Source organism: Centroberyx gerrardi, chromosome 16, assembly GCF_048128805.1.
Source record: "Centroberyx gerrardi isolate f3 chromosome 16, fCenGer3.hap1.cur.20231027, whole genome shotgun sequence".
In the NCBI taxonomy this organism is placed as follows: Eukaryota; Metazoa; Chordata; class Actinopteri; order Beryciformes; family Berycidae; genus Centroberyx; species Centroberyx gerrardi.
The window spans coordinates 18866602-18881919 of record NC_136012.1 but is presented as its reverse complement, the minus strand read 5'-3'; the positions used below and the strand labels follow the sequence as shown (position 1 = coordinate 18881919).

At 41.3% G+C, this 15318-nt stretch overlaps 3 protein-coding genes across 3 annotated transcripts; 2 read left to right on the top strand and 1 right to left on the bottom strand.

The window, feature by feature from the left end:
- The first annotated feature begins 931 nt into the window (after positions 1-931).
- On the top strand, positions 932-2165 carry urp1 (urotensin-related peptide 1). Its single transcript, XM_071916123.1, has 5 exons — positions 932-1031; positions 1350-1478; positions 1584-1624; positions 1731-1836; positions 2134-2165. The coding sequence occupies exons 1-5, from the start codon at positions 932-934 to the stop codon at positions 2163-2165; spliced, it is 408 nt and encodes a 135-aa protein (XP_071772224.1).
- A 495-nt stretch (positions 2166-2660) lies between these two features.
- clic2 (chloride intracellular channel 2) lies at positions 2661-7372 on the bottom strand. The gene is made up of 6 exons (XM_071916137.2): positions 7058-7372; positions 5570-5679; positions 4827-4952; positions 4621-4721; positions 4216-4397; positions 2661-3363 (listed from the first exon to the last, which is right to left on the bottom strand). Exons 1-6 carry the CDS (start codon positions 7109-7111, stop codon positions 3202-3204), a joined length of 735 nt encoding a protein of 244 aa, XP_071772238.1. The 5' UTR covers positions 7112-7372; the 3' UTR covers positions 2661-3201.
- A 2814-nt stretch (positions 7373-10186) lies between these two features.
- LOC139924936 (protein eva-1 homolog C) lies at positions 10187-14672 on the top strand. Its single transcript, XM_071916172.1, has 8 exons — positions 10187-10283; positions 11822-12027; positions 12185-12308; positions 13091-13243; positions 13565-13708; positions 13795-13866; positions 13950-14030; positions 14287-14672. The coding sequence occupies exons 1-8, from the start codon at positions 10187-10189 to the stop codon at positions 14670-14672; spliced, it is 1263 nt and encodes a 420-aa protein (XP_071772273.1).
- Positions 14673-15318: the final 646 nt, after the last annotated feature.

Genomic DNA, 15318 nt, shown 5'->3' with positions numbered 1-15318 from the left:
AGCGACCTTTCAGTTTGATAGAGAGTCCTGCAGCCCAAAGCCTCCTAGAACAGATAAAGCTCTTGACTTATTTTGATCTTTTATATTTTTGGAATCAATTGCATTTGACTTTGTTATTAAGTTTTAAGCTTTTATGAGATAAAAGGATTAAACATGTAATAAATTAATTGTCAAATCTTATACTGTGCCATTTAAAATGGTCAGCTTTTTTTTATTACTAGGTGCAACTCACATTTTAAAAGGGTGGTGCTGCACAATGTAGCCTACAGAAAAGATGAGTAGGCCTCTATGCTTTGATTAGTAGAAATAAAATCAGTCCAAAAACTACAGAGACATAGAATAAAAAGCAACCAGTTCATAGTCCATACAGGGTTATTATGTTACACAAACAAATACTTTCTTACAGAAAAAGTGTAGCAAAAGAGCAATGCACATGGCCATTTTTCTAATGCACAGGTTGACTTGATTTTCCCATGAGACAGCCTGTTAACTAATCATCTAATGTTAGTCATTCAACACAAACCTACAGTCACAGCAACATATTTCTACAAACTCTGTGTAGTGACACAAGATCTCAGATATTAGCGATGACACATGTTTTTCTACCATGTGGATGAACAGCCCGTCACACAAGAGACGGAGTCAGACATAAAGCATCTCAGCTCTGCTGGACAGCCACTGATTACTGTTGGAGAGTAAACATTTGTTAGGACTCTCTGTACAAGCAGAGATAGGCTCAGGGTGAATTGACAGGGTCTCCTGAATTGCGTCTATGACGCCCGGTCCATCACGTCAAAACCATTAAGGATGAGACTGGGTGTGATGATAATGTATTGATCAGATTGTGATGGATAGCCAAGCAGGATATAAAAGTGAAGTTCTCAGCTTAGCTGAGGTAGTCCAGATCTGTCCGTCTCAAGATATAGTCACCATGCTTCCTGTAGCACTGCTTTACCTTTTAGCTGTGATTTGCTCTGCAAGGACACATGCTCTACCGCTATATCCTGACTCCAACATGGAACCACAGGCAGGTAAGAAAGAAAATCTGATTTTGATTCTTTTTTGACGATGTTGCTTCACATTGGTGGATTTTATTGATATTGGTGGATCAGTTTGGGGTTTTAACTTGGGTTATGACCTTTTGTTATTAGAAACACTGAGATATTTACTCACCAGTTCTGCTTTAATACATTCTGAAATATTTGAATTTCATTGATTGATAACTTTGCTGCTGCTTGCCCTGCAAGATATGGGTCCAAAACAACTGTTAACTGACTGCAGTGATATTACAGAAGTCAATGTGCTACATTAAGACAGAATGATAAGAGGCAGCTGTTTTGTCTCAGCAGACTTCATACAGAAACTAGTGGCAGAGGTGGAGGATGGAGAAAACACTGCTCCGGCTGAGCAGAGAGAGGTGAATAATCTGTATCCTCTACTGATACAGCACAACGGAGGGAGAGACTCCTGGAATAAAGGTAAAAACAGTTGGAATGAACAACCAGGTTGCATGGATAGATTACTCACATTTTAACATATGATGTAATGAGGCTTCAATTTTCTACTCCTCATTTTTTCTTAAGGGGCAAAAGATTCAGCACAACAGGATAAATTTGCTAACATGGTAAGCCCACTAATGACAATGATATGTAATAGTATCTAAGGAGCGTGCACTACAGATCAATGTGCAGCATTATCAGTGTCATTATTTTGTGTTTTTCATGTTTCAGGTCGATGACCTCAAAGAAGTGGTTTTGAAGCTGGCAGCGGCTGACAAGCTTCGCTCTCAAGGTTTCCTCAGATCAGAGCAGAACTTGCCTAAAACAAACAAGAGAGGTGAGAAACTCTATTTTCCACCCAGCCGATGCCACACCTTTTTATACACATTCCTTTATGGGATACAATCAAAGCATGTGTCGAGAGCGTATAACAATGCTTAACTTGATATCTGAGCTGGCATCATTGTAATGCAATGAGCGAGTCAAAGCAATGTTTATCCAAGGCTTGTGCCATTGAAAGTGGGACAGGTTGCTTACAGCTGAACAGGATGCAAATAGGACACAATGACTAAAGGAACTAATGACAAGTTTGTCAGTCTTGTCTCTAATTTTGCCCTCTTTGTTTCCCTGGCAGCGTGTTTCTGGAAATACTGTGTGACCAACTAGAAGTGCAGTCGCAGGAAGATTTGTGTAATTTCAACTCGGCCTGGTTGGAAACACCTTCACTCTGCACCATCATTTTTGTTTCTCAAACTGAATATTCATCTTATAGACCAAACATTGTTTTATACACGTAATCTAGAATAAAAATGATCAATAGAAAATATATTTTTGAAGTTGGAAAATGGTCTTTTTTGTGGCTGAAAATAAACTTGAATATCACATGAGCTGATTGGAAAAACTTCATTTATGAAATCTGTATTGTATTGCGTTACAATATCGCACAAATAATCCTATCATGAAGAGTTACAGAATTATACACACGAGGTAATGATGTTTGAGACCTGTAGAGAGCAATGAAAGTCAGGGTGAATTTATTTCTTCATTTTTCCCCACAAGGGAGCAGTATAGTACTAACACACACACACACACACACACACACGCACACACACACACACACACACACACACACACACACACACACAAAAACCCCCATCAAGATTATGAGATAAAAATTTATTTTTTTGCATTAGTGTGACAATCAGACAATATAATTATGGCATATTGTATTTGTACAGGGTAAGATACAGAAGTGTGTTGCATGTTTTGAATAAAAATGACTGTGAACTGTTTGGGAAGGTTTCTGTAGCCACTACTCACACATAATCATACATATTTTAATAAAGGGTGTTTTGATCATAAACAACATGTAAAAATATATATATTTACACTATAGACAAAAAAACTCCTAAATTAGATGAATGGTCAATTGCACACTTGGCCTTTTTTAATGTGGCATAAAAATACCATTTGTCAGTAGAATGACTGTGAATAAATAGTCAATACTTACAACCAATAACATTTTGGTTTAGCATGTCCCCATGTCCCATAGCAACAACAGGTCAGGGTTTGTAAGGTAGAATAGAGAGTGATTTCTAAGGTGTCCTTGTCAGAATTTGTATTTGTAGGTTTCAGCACCCGATACAGAAAACCATCTTTAGATGGACGGTTACACTGAGTGGAAACATAGAATGAATTTGGTTTAATTCCTCTTGTTGGCCACACTCAAGTAAGCCTTCTCGATTTCGATGTTGGCCGGACACGTCTGGTTGAACTCCTCTCTCTCGTAGGCGTTTTGGAGGTACCGCCACACGCCTGTGAACTGGGCTGGGATCTCAAAGTCGCAGTACTTCTTGGCAGCAATCTATAAAGAAGGGGAAAGGAAGATCAAGATTTAATGTTTTCATGTATTTTGAGAAACATGAAATACACCAGGTTACATAATGATCCCTTGTTGCATGAAGATAGGCCTAGTCTTAGACTTAAATCTGACTTTATGTCAGATTTAAGCATAAGGATGGTTTCTCTAGGAAATCACAGTCACTCCCCTACTTCTTGATTGTTGTAGATCTGTAATGGGTTGGTTCTGTCTCTAAAGACTCACTTCCTTCTTAAGGCTCTTTCCAAAAAACAAAGATTTGCCATTGTGTATGAAACAGCTACAGTATTTAAACTTCCCGTTTGGACAGTTAGGCCGACTCGTAGCCATATAGCAACAGAGTTCTTAACTCAGGCTTAGCAAGGGGGGGAGGGGGGTGGCTAACTTTCCTACCTCAAAATAAATCAGTCTTACTTAGTCTTATGCAGCAGACAGTCTTAATTAATTAAAGTCTAAGGTCAGTCTAAGGCTTAGCCTAGTCTTACACTAAGTTTATGCAACGGGCTTGGTGTCCGTCCGTCCTCCAGGCCCGTCCTACAGTGTAACACACACCCAGCATATTAAGCAACGTTGACATTTGAATAGTTTGCACAGGATGAATAATCATGTTGAACCAGCAGGCTGCTGTCTCTACCCCTGATCCATTTTAGGTGATCAGGAGTATTCCTTTGCTTTGCTTCTTCCAGCTACCTGTGAGCAGTCATATATCCCTGTATTATGATGTACTGCAAGTCCTGCAGTTACTAAAAACAACTTGGTCACAACTATACTGTACCAGAAGATGACAAAAATGGATATTCTGCACAGTTCAGGTGCCAGCCGAAGTCTCTGTCTCACCTTGATGACGTGCAGTTTGGGCAGCAGGTTGCAGTCGGCTAAGGTGAGGCGGTTGCCATCCAGGAACTTCCTCTTGGAGACGGCGATGCTCTCTCTGGAGTTGTGGTCGACCTCCTCGGGGAGCGGGGAGTTCAGGTAGACGTCCAGACGGTGGAACTCCCGCAGCAGGTTTTTCTCATGGACTGGAGAGTCAGAAACACAGGGACATGTAAAGATGCTGGTCTGTAGTGTTTTGCTATCTAACTTTGCTATTCACTCCAGAAATCACATACTAAGTGAATATTCAATTGAATTGTTTTATCATTTGCGTAGCCTCATTTTATCTTATAATAACCAAATTAGTAATCAGAAATTGAACATTTTGAGGCTTAATGTGTTTGAAGTATTAGGTGAAACCAAACCTACAGCTGTTATTTGGACTGTTCTTGATGAAAGCAGAGAACTTTGCAAAAATGTCAGCGCCCACGTCAAAGGACTCTTTGTTGAGCGGGCTGAGGTGAGGATACCTGGGGACGAGACAGGAGGAGCCTGGGAGTGAGCTTGTTTAAAGGGAATAAGCTTCCAATTCACGTTTCAGCATTATGTATGTAATGATTATAAGGGCACAGTACCTGGGAGGGGCCAGTGTTTGTTCAAGAAACTCCTCAATTTTTATGAAGTCCGTTTTGAGGGTGCCGTTGTAGAGGAGGAAAGGAGGGTTGGTCCCGGGGGCGAGGTCCTTGAGCTCCGCTGGCTTCCTGGAGAACACAGAGCAAGATGGAGAGAGGGGGTGAAAGGGAAGGACAAGCAACTTGGCTATTTATGTAATCACTCAGTGCCAACGTCACACTGAGCACAATTGTTATCTAGCATGTCAAAACTGAGAGTGCCGTTCTGGATTCAGTGAATGCAGCAGTTATCTGGGCTGTCAGAATCAAATGTGGCCCTCTGGATTAATGATTTCAACATCGGCTGTTGATTTAGTTAATAAAACACACAGAGTTGGGAGTGGTTGGCTATTTAAGGGGCCCAAGCATGAATCACTCAATTATCAGCATCCTTTCAAAGTTTCCTGATCTTATTTGCTCACCAGTAATGGCCCTGAGAAATTCACACAATAAAGGCTCAATTAAAAAAGGTGTTTGTCCGAAAGCAACACAGAGCTCTTTGTACATTTTCAGATGCTTTGGGCTTACAAGCTCCTCCCTTCACCTCTGTTGCGCCGCATGAGTAACGCCTCTATTAACAGAAGAGAAATGGTTTGGATTTCTGAAAAACATCTCAATTCTCCTAATAACGTCTTAACAGAGGCCTGTGTGAAAGTCCCTGCAGCCAGATGCTCAGGAAGTGTGTGTGCAGGAGGAGGGGTGCTTACTTCCTCATGTCAACAGTGGTCACTGTGAACTTGACTCCTTTCAGCCATAGCACCATAAAGAGCCTTTGGCAGAAGGGGCAGTTTCCCACATTCTCTCCATCATGGCCAGCCTGAAAAACACAAAAAGCAAAGTAAGAAAAGCGTCGGGCTTCAGATGACAATGCAATTCGTTTCTTTAGAACACACACACACACACACACACACACACACACACACACACACACACACCTCATGGTCATATGAGATAGCCACCAAATTCGATATGGCCTATTTTAGCCAATGAAGCAATCGCAATCTCCCGAATCCTCCTGAGCTGATAAACATGGTAAACAATCTCCCTAACCTAACCTTCCTCTGCTAGTAAACAAAAGATATCTGGCGTGATAGGCGTGCCTGGGATATTTTAGGGATTTGTGCTCCAAGGGGAGGAAAAGCAGGCATTGTTTTAGAGAGGAAGATAGCAGACATTTACCGTTCACTCTCGTCCCTCGGCCAACACACACACCACAGGACAACACAGTCTGGTGAAAACACCACCTGCGTCACCCTTGGCTTCGGCATTGGTCTGATATGTTGTGAATATGCTGTTGTTAGCGACTGAGTGTTGAATGTTATATTGGCAGAGTGATCTGTATTGTCTACTGTCTATTGTATGTCTTGTACCGTCCTTACTGTGTGTGAGGTTCACTTGACCTTGTATCATGTATCAGTTAACAGTGTGATAATATGTAAATTCTCTATATGTTTCTGCACTGATGTCACTAAGACACATTTGTGTTTTGTTATGGTGTCTGGAGAATAAAATGATTCTGATGCTTTTGATGTTAAAAGTTTGGATATCTTTTTTCTCAAGAATGAGTCTTTTTTTTCTCTATTTCAGCTTGTGTATGTAAACAAAAGTTCATTTATGTGAAAAATAAGAATTCCTATGAGTGACTATTTGTTTGTGTGTGTTCTTGTTAAAAATGTCTATTTTTTGTGTAAGTGTAAGTGTGTCTGTGTGGGTGTGCCTGGGTCAGGCTTGAGGCCAGCAGCTCCCTGCTCCCTCTGTGTGTGCAATGATAAGTTTGCCTCTGCTGTCTGGGCTCACTGATAAAAACCCTCTCTGACTCTATAGGGATACACACACACATCGGCATCTGTAGCATGTGGTATCTGTGGATGGCGCCCATCAAATTGAGTCGTCCTCTGATTGATGACTGAACATACAGCAACGTACTGTGATCTCTGTCCTTTTACAATACTCAGTACTGATAGGTACACATTAAATCTTGGTGTTTGTCTACATCTATTCTTCTAGATGACAGACAAAATGAGTATTTCATATTTTGATTATATGTAATCTGATTATTTGCAGCAATGAAGTGCAATTGGCTTTTGCTTCTTGTGTTAAAATCTACTTTTTTCTTGCCAGTTATTGGTTTATTATTCCAGATTAGTATGTGAAAAAAGCATTGAGCCAAAAGGAAGAATATTAAATTTACTGACCTTTATGAACAGCTCGATGCTTGGCTCTTTGTCGGAGTCCTGTCGCAGTGCCATGTCGTCCCAAAAAGAAGTTTTTTTTTTTTTTACTTTTTCAAGTCCAAATAACTTCTCCCCACAAGTGTCTACCTGAACCAAAGTCAGTGGCTCTCTGCACCCCCCAAAAAAATCTGCAGGGCAGGAGTGGAAACTGATAAGAGCAGCCTTGAGCAAGTGTACTTGACTGTTGCTCTGGAGTCAAGTGTGTCTCTGCTGATGTGGATGTCAGAAGGAGGTGTGAGACCTTCCTGCTGGTGTGTTTTGTCTGAGCACTCCTTGGTGACTATCGCTCTGAACATACTTTACAAGTCAGGGGAGAGGAGAGGGAGGATCCAGAGAATGGGCGGGGTACACACTCTTATATACCCAGTGCCAAAAACTAACAGGAGAGCTTAAAATAGGTCCTTCTTCTACTTATTGTATGCTGATATCACCATGTGACTCAAAACACACATATTCAGACAATTCATCTGGGCCACACTCATTCTTACAGTTGAATGGTGTGTTTTAGATATGGATGGCATTATAGATTAGGAATACTTTTCACCTCAAGGCTGTGCGTAATACAAAGCATCTACTGTGTATTGAAGGACACAGGGAACCAGTAGAGACACCTAATCTAATTTTGTTGCTGAAAAGTAGCCTTCACTTCCACATCTGTTTAACTGAATATACACTTTGGATACAGGAATGTAATCAGAACCTGAACATATCAAGCTCATACATTTTTCCTGTTAAGCCACACTGAACTTTCATACATTTTGTTTGTTTGATCAGAAACAATGAGATTTTTTTTTGTTTTTTTGCTATAATTATGAATTAAAAATGTACTTTTCCAAGTTTCTATGCTTTTGTAAGTAAGAAATTCAGCTAAATGTTCTCTCAAAATGTATTTTATTATATTTTTTCGTTTATAGTAGATTAGAAGTAGATTATAGTATAAATACAGACTATTGTCCTTAGGAGGTTGAAATTGGTAATGCTTATTTGAATGTTTTATGCATTCAGATTATGTTTGTGCATCTAAAATTGGTCCAGCCTGGTATAGTCACCATTCTGTAAAATGATGATGGAAATTTGAGGGGATTGTGAGTAACGTATATGGTAGACTATTGCATCATGGTGAGGGAAACCCCTGCATGGCCCATGGTGAATAAAAAGGGAAGGAGGCGAGTTTTACTTTTGGTTACTGATAAAGCGTGGGACAGTATCAAGAAACAAAAAGATTTGTCTGCAACAACCAAAGCTTTGTGGCCCTTTGCTCTTAAGGCATATACGAAAATGACTCAATATTTTTTGAAAGTATAGGTAATGATTAGTAAAGATGGCTGGGTAAATGAATGAATGAATGAATGAATGAATAGATTTACTTTCAACTTAGAACCACATGTCCCTTGGGGAGTTGGGCGGAGGTTAAGCTCTCAGTTCATTATGGTTTCGTTTTGGCATCCATTTATGGTAAATAGGGGAAGGGAAAGTTAATGGCAAAATCCCCATATTTCAGTGTGGACATGCCTCAAGAAATACTCACCGTCTGAATGGGGCAAGACCATAGGCAAGATAGAGCACATCACAAGAAAATTAGAAAACAAACACCAAGAGACACAAGGGTCTATCCTCTGATCTGGTCTTATTTATCTGCCCAAGTGGATGATGGGAATTTACATCACTGAGAGGGAGGATGGAAAACAAACACTTCACATTGAAAACTCCCAACAAATCCTGGAAATTCAGTGAATAACACTTGCCCAGCACAGGAAATGTAGCTCATGGCAGAGCCAGTTGTAGAAAAGAAAGTATCCTCCTCCTTCCTTTTAAATGCCTAGAAAGGCCGGGAGGTCATCATGGCTCGAGCTTTTGCAGTGATCAAATACCAAATCTCCCTCCTCACACATTCCCCTCAACTCTGTCTGCCTCTCCACCTCCAAGATAGTCATACCAGGGAGTTATAAGGAAAAATGAGTCACTGTACTGACACTTCCTTTGGGAGGTGAATGGAATTTTACAAGAGTGTAATGTGGGAGTGCCATGCTGAGGTACGCACAAGATGAAATGTGGGTTTTGCTTTTGTCTTACAGGGTTCGATGTGTGCACTTCTGATTGATTAAATTATCAGCTTCCGTAGGAGACTTCTTGAAATTGTTTCTACTCCACTGCCATGGAGGGAGAGTTTATTGGAACTGGAGTGCCACTCAGGAATTCATTTTGATATTTAGTCACCACATCTGGCCATTTATGTAATCACTGATAATGTCCTCACCCTGCGTTCAGCGCTGGTGAACTTACCATTGACTTCTCATGTGTTATCTGTCAGTGTTTGGTTGGTATGACAACACTGGTCAGTCAGGGTTGAGAAACAGCGATTCTGTAAACGGGAAATTAAGCCTCAAATCACAGCTTTTACGGTAAACTGAAACCAACTGTTGCCAGCTACACTGAGACTCTAAAAAATGTGATTTCCTGGAAAAAAAAAATGGCACTGGAAATGTGTAACTTGCCACTGACCTTCTCTCTTCCTCTTCCACAGACAAAAAGAAAAGCCGAATCTCATGGAGATAGACACCCATATCTCCACTGGACACACAGCAGCTGGAAGTCACCCCCTGGAAAAAAAGTGCCTTATCTCCATAAACAGGACCTTCACTGTTGACCAGTGGGCCCAGGAGACTAATAAGAGAGTCTTGATTTTGCCATTACACACACGTAAGGTCAAGATGTTATCCCACAAGCCAAATAAAAACATACCAGTGACCCTGTGCAGCTCTGCAATGGATTTAATCACTCCAAATTGAATATGGCTGTCTTTTGCAGTTTCTTTTATCTTTCAAAGTATAAATACAAATTAAATGTACATGCATCCACACGTAAACATGCAGTTACATACACCAACCCAAACTCAGTTAAAGCAATATTGGAGCTCTCTTGTCAGCTCTTTTTAAAGCAGTCAACTGTCTTTTTATGGCTAAAGGGGGTGGCTGTTCCTTGGTAAACACAATGGCATCATTGACCCACTGACCGCTCTCTCCCAGCCAGTCAATAGCAAAACAAGTCATTACGAAAAACCCTGGTGGTCTGTTATGCAGGATACGCACAATGACGGCCCCGTGGAGTTTCTGCAGGTCCGTCTGTCTCCTGGCTCTGCTTCTGGCTCTGAACACACACACCGCACACTCTGCTCCCGATTTCTCTGGTAAGTGCAATTTGACATTCATAATTGCTTTAGTAGGGGAAAGTCAAAACGCTGATCTGTCACATTTCGGCGGTGCAGCCTCTGTCAAGGAAGCTCCTGAAAGACACTCGACATTCCCTCGTTTATCTCCTGTACATCCTGCGGTCCAAACAGCTGCTGCAGCTCATGCTGAGAGACTAAAATCAGGGTTAAGAAGCTGCTGAACAGATCCTCCTCTTAGTTCCTCACAGATCACCCAGAATAGGATCAGAGTGAATTATTTCAACACAATCTTCAAGTCTTCCCGGACTGTGATACTTTCAAAGCAATAAATAAAATACAGTTGAAGAGATCCTCCTCTTAGTTCCTAACAGATCACCAAGAATAGGATTTGATTGAACTATTTCAACACAATTAAGGAATGTCTTCCCAGATTGTGATACTTTCAAAGCAATAAATAAAATACAGTTGAGATTTATTCATAACAAGGGTGGTATTTGGTGAACTCTGGACCGTAAAGTAGGATGGATGACAGATGTTAACATAATGATAATATGTTCTGACATGACAGACGGTCCTAGCAAAGGCGACTGAGGTAGCTTTTGTCCAAGACACATCTATTGTCAGCATCGCAGTGTATCTCTCCATCTGACCCTGGCAGAGATCTCCATTTGTGTGCAGCTATAAGAGGCCTAATAATAGTTCATTGTGAGTGAGTGCCTGGTACTGCCTCCCAGTCGCTCCCTGAAGCTGCAAGCTGCCTCTGTGGCGCACACAGCAGAACTGGCCAGGAACACACACACACACACACACACACACACACACACACACATATAGGGGCCAAGGACAGGAAGCACAATGGGAGGGGAGTCTTAACTCACTGTCTATGTTCCCTTGTCCCATGTGTTTGTATCTGTGGTCATAGTCCAAATATTGTCTTGGAGAGCTACACCCTGCGATGGGACACCGCCCACTTGTCAACCAGAGCTGGGCTGCAGGCAATGGAAAATAATTATCTAATAGGTCACACTATCCATCTTGCCACTATTGGAAAATGAAGAGCTTCTATGTCGTGTGTTATTGAGAAATAGTAATTGAGTCAGCCAATCATTTTCCGTTTTGTTAAAAAGAAAACAGAGTTCATAGTAGATTTTATTTATGACGTAGGTCAAACTGTGCTTCTGCTTCATCAAATATGATTCAGATCACTTGAGTGTGAACATCCAATCATGAGATAAAGGACACATTAAGCCACTCCCCTTGAGATTAGGTAACAGGTGTTGGTTTGATTAGCGCCATATTGTTCACTTTCAATGGGATCATGTGCCCATTTTGACTGGCGTCGGTGAGGCTGTTATGTCTGCACAATGCACAATTTGATGCTAAATCTGGTGCAGTCATTGTTTCTTCTTTCTTTCAAGGTTTTATTTTAATTCAGAACATGAAACACTTCCCCTATTGAACTTTTCCCCCCTAAATGTCCTAATGCCAAGAAGATCTTGTACAGACAACATAAAATTCCTAAAATGAAATTTGCACTGCCTTGTATTGTCTTTCAGTATACCTTCACACAATTTTGAAGAACCACACTGCTCATGCCTGTGAAGGGGACATCCTCACCATCAAGTGTCCCTCCAGGACGTCTGTGGCTGTCCTGTCAGCGTTCTATGGACGACGCGTTCCCAGTCAGTACTTGTGTCCCTCTGCTAACACAAACACAACCGTGGAGGAGGATACTGAATGTGTTTCCCCGGTTGCTATTGAGGTATACAAGGCCGTAGTGAGGTGAATGTTACAGCACAGTCTGTGTTTTAGAAAAGTAAAGCACTTAGTCTACCTCACACCCATCAAACACGTTCATGGGTGACTCGCACAGTGGATGAAAGTAATCGACACATGCTCTGTTTTCTTGGCCCTTGCAGAAAGTGGTGTCAGAATGTCAGGGTCGGCGGTCCTGCCACCTCCCTGTCATTAGTCCGGTGTTTGGACAAGATCCCTGCCCTCTCACCAGCAAGTACCTCCTGGTTTCCTACAAGTGCCGACCAGGTAAACCTAACATTCATTATGTGGATAGCAGGGTTGAGGCCATTCATGAACTGAATTGAGAATGCATGGTAAACTCCAATTCAGTTCCTGGAGTTGGAATTGGAATTGGAATGTCACCCAGCTCTATGGAAACAGAATTGGAATTGAATTGGAAGGACAGGAAACAGAACTGAATTCCATTAATTTCCATGAAACTTCACTTCTAAGAGAGTTTGTCTTGACTTGCTAAACATTATAAATCAAACATTATGAATCAAATAGAAGACAGTTAAACAAATCAAATACATTCAATCATAATGCATGTATTACATGTTATTCAGGATCAATTCTCAACTCATTTTCATTTGTTGTTGTTGATATTCAGTATTGATAATATATAACACTATGTGTAATCTCAGATGGAATTTCACACAATTTCACTGAATTAAATTCAATTTCCCAAAATTCCAATTAAATTCCAATTCTGTTTCCTGTAGTTTTTTTCAAATTCGAATTCCTCGGCTGAATTTAAATTGATGTGTTCATTCATGAATTGACCCCATATGATTAACCTGGTGCATAATCATATGATAATAACATATATAATCATATGACCGGAATGCAAGTGGACAGGGGTCCCAACATTTTCAAGCAGTCAATTATGCCTTCCATTGATTTTTTTCACTACTGTCACTCACTTGATATATCAGTTGTCTGATATATCAGACAATTAAGTTGCTTTGCTAAATGCTCATCAAAATACTCTTGTGTGTACTTGTGTGTGCGTACCTGTACCTTTTCAGAGCACCACCGCACAAGGTTGGTGTGTGAAAATGAGCGTCTGAGGCTGATGTGTAAGAATGACACCGTCCTCGCCATCTACTCCGCCACGTTCGGACACCTGCTGCACGGCAGCCCCAACTGTCCTCAGGAGACTGTGCGGCACACTGACATGGGTCTGAAACTGGGGGCTTGAGTGGCATCTAGTGGTGAAATAGTGGGACAAATATCAATTTATATAGATGTGAGGGAGAATAATGGCTGTGCCTTATTCATCTATTACTGTAATACACATAGATAAAACATCAGTATGAATTATGCATAACAATTATCCACTCACTAGAGATAAATTATATTCAGCTACGTTTTATTACAATTATAATGTTGCATACCAGAGCTCTGATTTGAGACCAGTGTATAATATTCTTCAGTTTATATTTATTTGTCATGATAAATAAATTACATGTATTTATTTTGGTAAATTCCATTCATCCCAGAGTGCCTTTCACCCTCGGCTCTGAGGAAGGTGTCACGCAGGTGCCACGGCAGGGCGAACTGCTCAGTATTGGCCGACACCCAAACCTTTGGGGACCCCTGCTTCCCTGGGACCAGGAAACACCTGCGGGTGTCCTTCACTTGTGGTGAGTGACAGATGGCAGGGTGGAAGTTCCTGCTTGTGACTGAGGCAAACACAGCCTCATGTCCAAATTTTTCATGTGCTCCCTAGTGCCCCGATATCTTCTGGAGGACGTGGGTCGCGGGTCAACGGATCCTTTCATGATCTCGGACTACACACATGGTAAGAGTACGACAGAATATACATAGTTTTGAAAGCATGCAGACTTTCACTGGCGTCTGAGCCCGGACCCCTCTCACCTGCAGGCGGATGGTACACTGGCCCCACCTACAGGCCTCAAAACGTGCTCTTAACCAACTCTCTGGAGATCATTGAAAAAATATTGGGTATGTGCATTGATGCCTGTCGTTCTCAGGCTGGGGTGGCCCCTAATAAACAAAATAGTTGCATGTACATGTCTTGTCAATATTGCAGTAGGTATTTTTTGTCATGCTAAACCTACCTATAATCTAAATAAATTGGTGCAGAAAGCCAGGATGATTAACAGCATGTTTTTGATGCACAACTGGGAATTTGCTGATTCTTAAGACAATAATTTTTGAAGCTAGTTTGACCCATGACCCTTACATACATCTCCTCCAGGTCTCCCAGAGAGAGTGGCTCTGTACTTTGTCTCTGGCATCTGTGCCGGTCTGGTATTCCTGCTCTGTCTGTTCGGCCTGCGCTCCACAATAGTGAGGGATGTGAAGGATCTGGTTTCTGACCTGAGCAGTGAGCTGAAGGCGTCTCGCAGACAACGCAAGGGGCTCATGGAGGACCTCTACGACGACGACGTCTCAGACACTTCCTCCTTCCGCCGCCTCACACAGGCCTACCGCACAGCAGACATCTTCAGTCCGTCCACCATGACAGTAGAGATGGTGGAGCGTGAGGCAGAGCAGGCGAGGGATCTGCCCAACGGAGACATGTGGCCACATCAAGACTCCAGTCCTTATGCCATTCACAAGATTAAAACCTACAATACCTGAGAAATCAAATGTATTAGTGGAGCAGTTTCCAAAGCACCTTTCACTACAAAACTGTAAATGTTGACTGAAAATGCAAACATTTATTCATGTAACTGTGCCTTCATATCAGTGTGCTTACATTAATGGCCAAGAGGTACTGTCTCTGAACAATTAGAGTAAAATACATTCACATGGAGGCCTGTTGTTCTAGGTTCATTACAATCATCATTCAGGTTAACATCAGAAGATTTTTTAATTCATTTTAAGGCAATGCTATTTGATAAAAATAACAATGGGTGCACTGATTCAGCCTAAATTAATTTATCTAATTTTTCGCCTATAGGTCCTTTTATATTGGCCTACTTTTGCTGTGGGTATAATCATGTAGGAATGTTATAGTCTATGTAAATTCCAGTGTAAGCCATTTTAACTAATAAAAATTGTATTTGTGTTCAGTTTACAGTGGTGCCTCTGATTTATATTTCACAAACAGTACTTAAAGGTTACAAGAAAACAATACACTTAATTTGCTTCTCAACTAACGCCTCTGTGGCACACAACCCTCGTTTTGTTATCCAGAGTAAACTAGGTTGGGAAAGTTTTCTTCCTGCCAGGCTGCCACCGTAAGATGCCACAGAGCACTGGCAAACTCCACCCTCTCGGGCTT

Bases quoted from the DNA above. Each gene is read 5' to 3' on its own strand.
- urp1 (XM_071916123.1), top strand. From the start codon at position 932: ATGCTTCCTGTAGCACTGCTTTACCTTTTAGCTGTGATTTGCTCTGCA. The intron at 1,625-1,730 runs GTAAGCCCACTA...TTCATGTTTCAG, and splicing joins AGGATAAATTTGCTAACATG to GTCGATGACCTCAAAGAAGT. The intron at 1,837-2,133 runs GTGAGAAACTCT...TTTCCCTGGCAG, and splicing joins GCCTAAAACAAACAAGAGAG to CGTGTTTCTGGAAATACTGT.
- clic2 (XM_071916137.2), bottom strand. From the start codon at position 7,111: ATGGCACTGCGACAGGACTCCGACAAAGAGCCAAGCATCGAGCTGTTC. The intron at 4,953-5,569 runs GTAAGCACCCCT...TGTGTTCTCCAG, and splicing joins ACCACTGTTGACATGAGGAA to GAAGCCAGCGGAGCTCAAGG. The intron at 4,398-4,620 runs GTAGGTTTGGTT...CTGACTCTCCAG, and splicing joins GAACAGTCCAAATAACAGCT to TCCATGAGAAAAACCTGCTG.
- LOC139924936 (XM_071916172.1), top strand. From the start codon at position 10,187: ATGACGGCCCCGTGGAGTTTCTGCAGGTCCGTCTGTCTCCTGGCTCTG. The intron at 12,309-13,090 runs GTAAACCTAACA...GTACCTTTTCAG, and splicing joins TTCCTACAAGTGCCGACCAG to AGCACCACCGCACAAGGTTG. The intron at 13,244-13,564 runs GTCTGAAACTGG...CATTCATCCCAG, and splicing joins TGTGCGGCACACTGACATGG to AGTGCCTTTCACCCTCGGCT.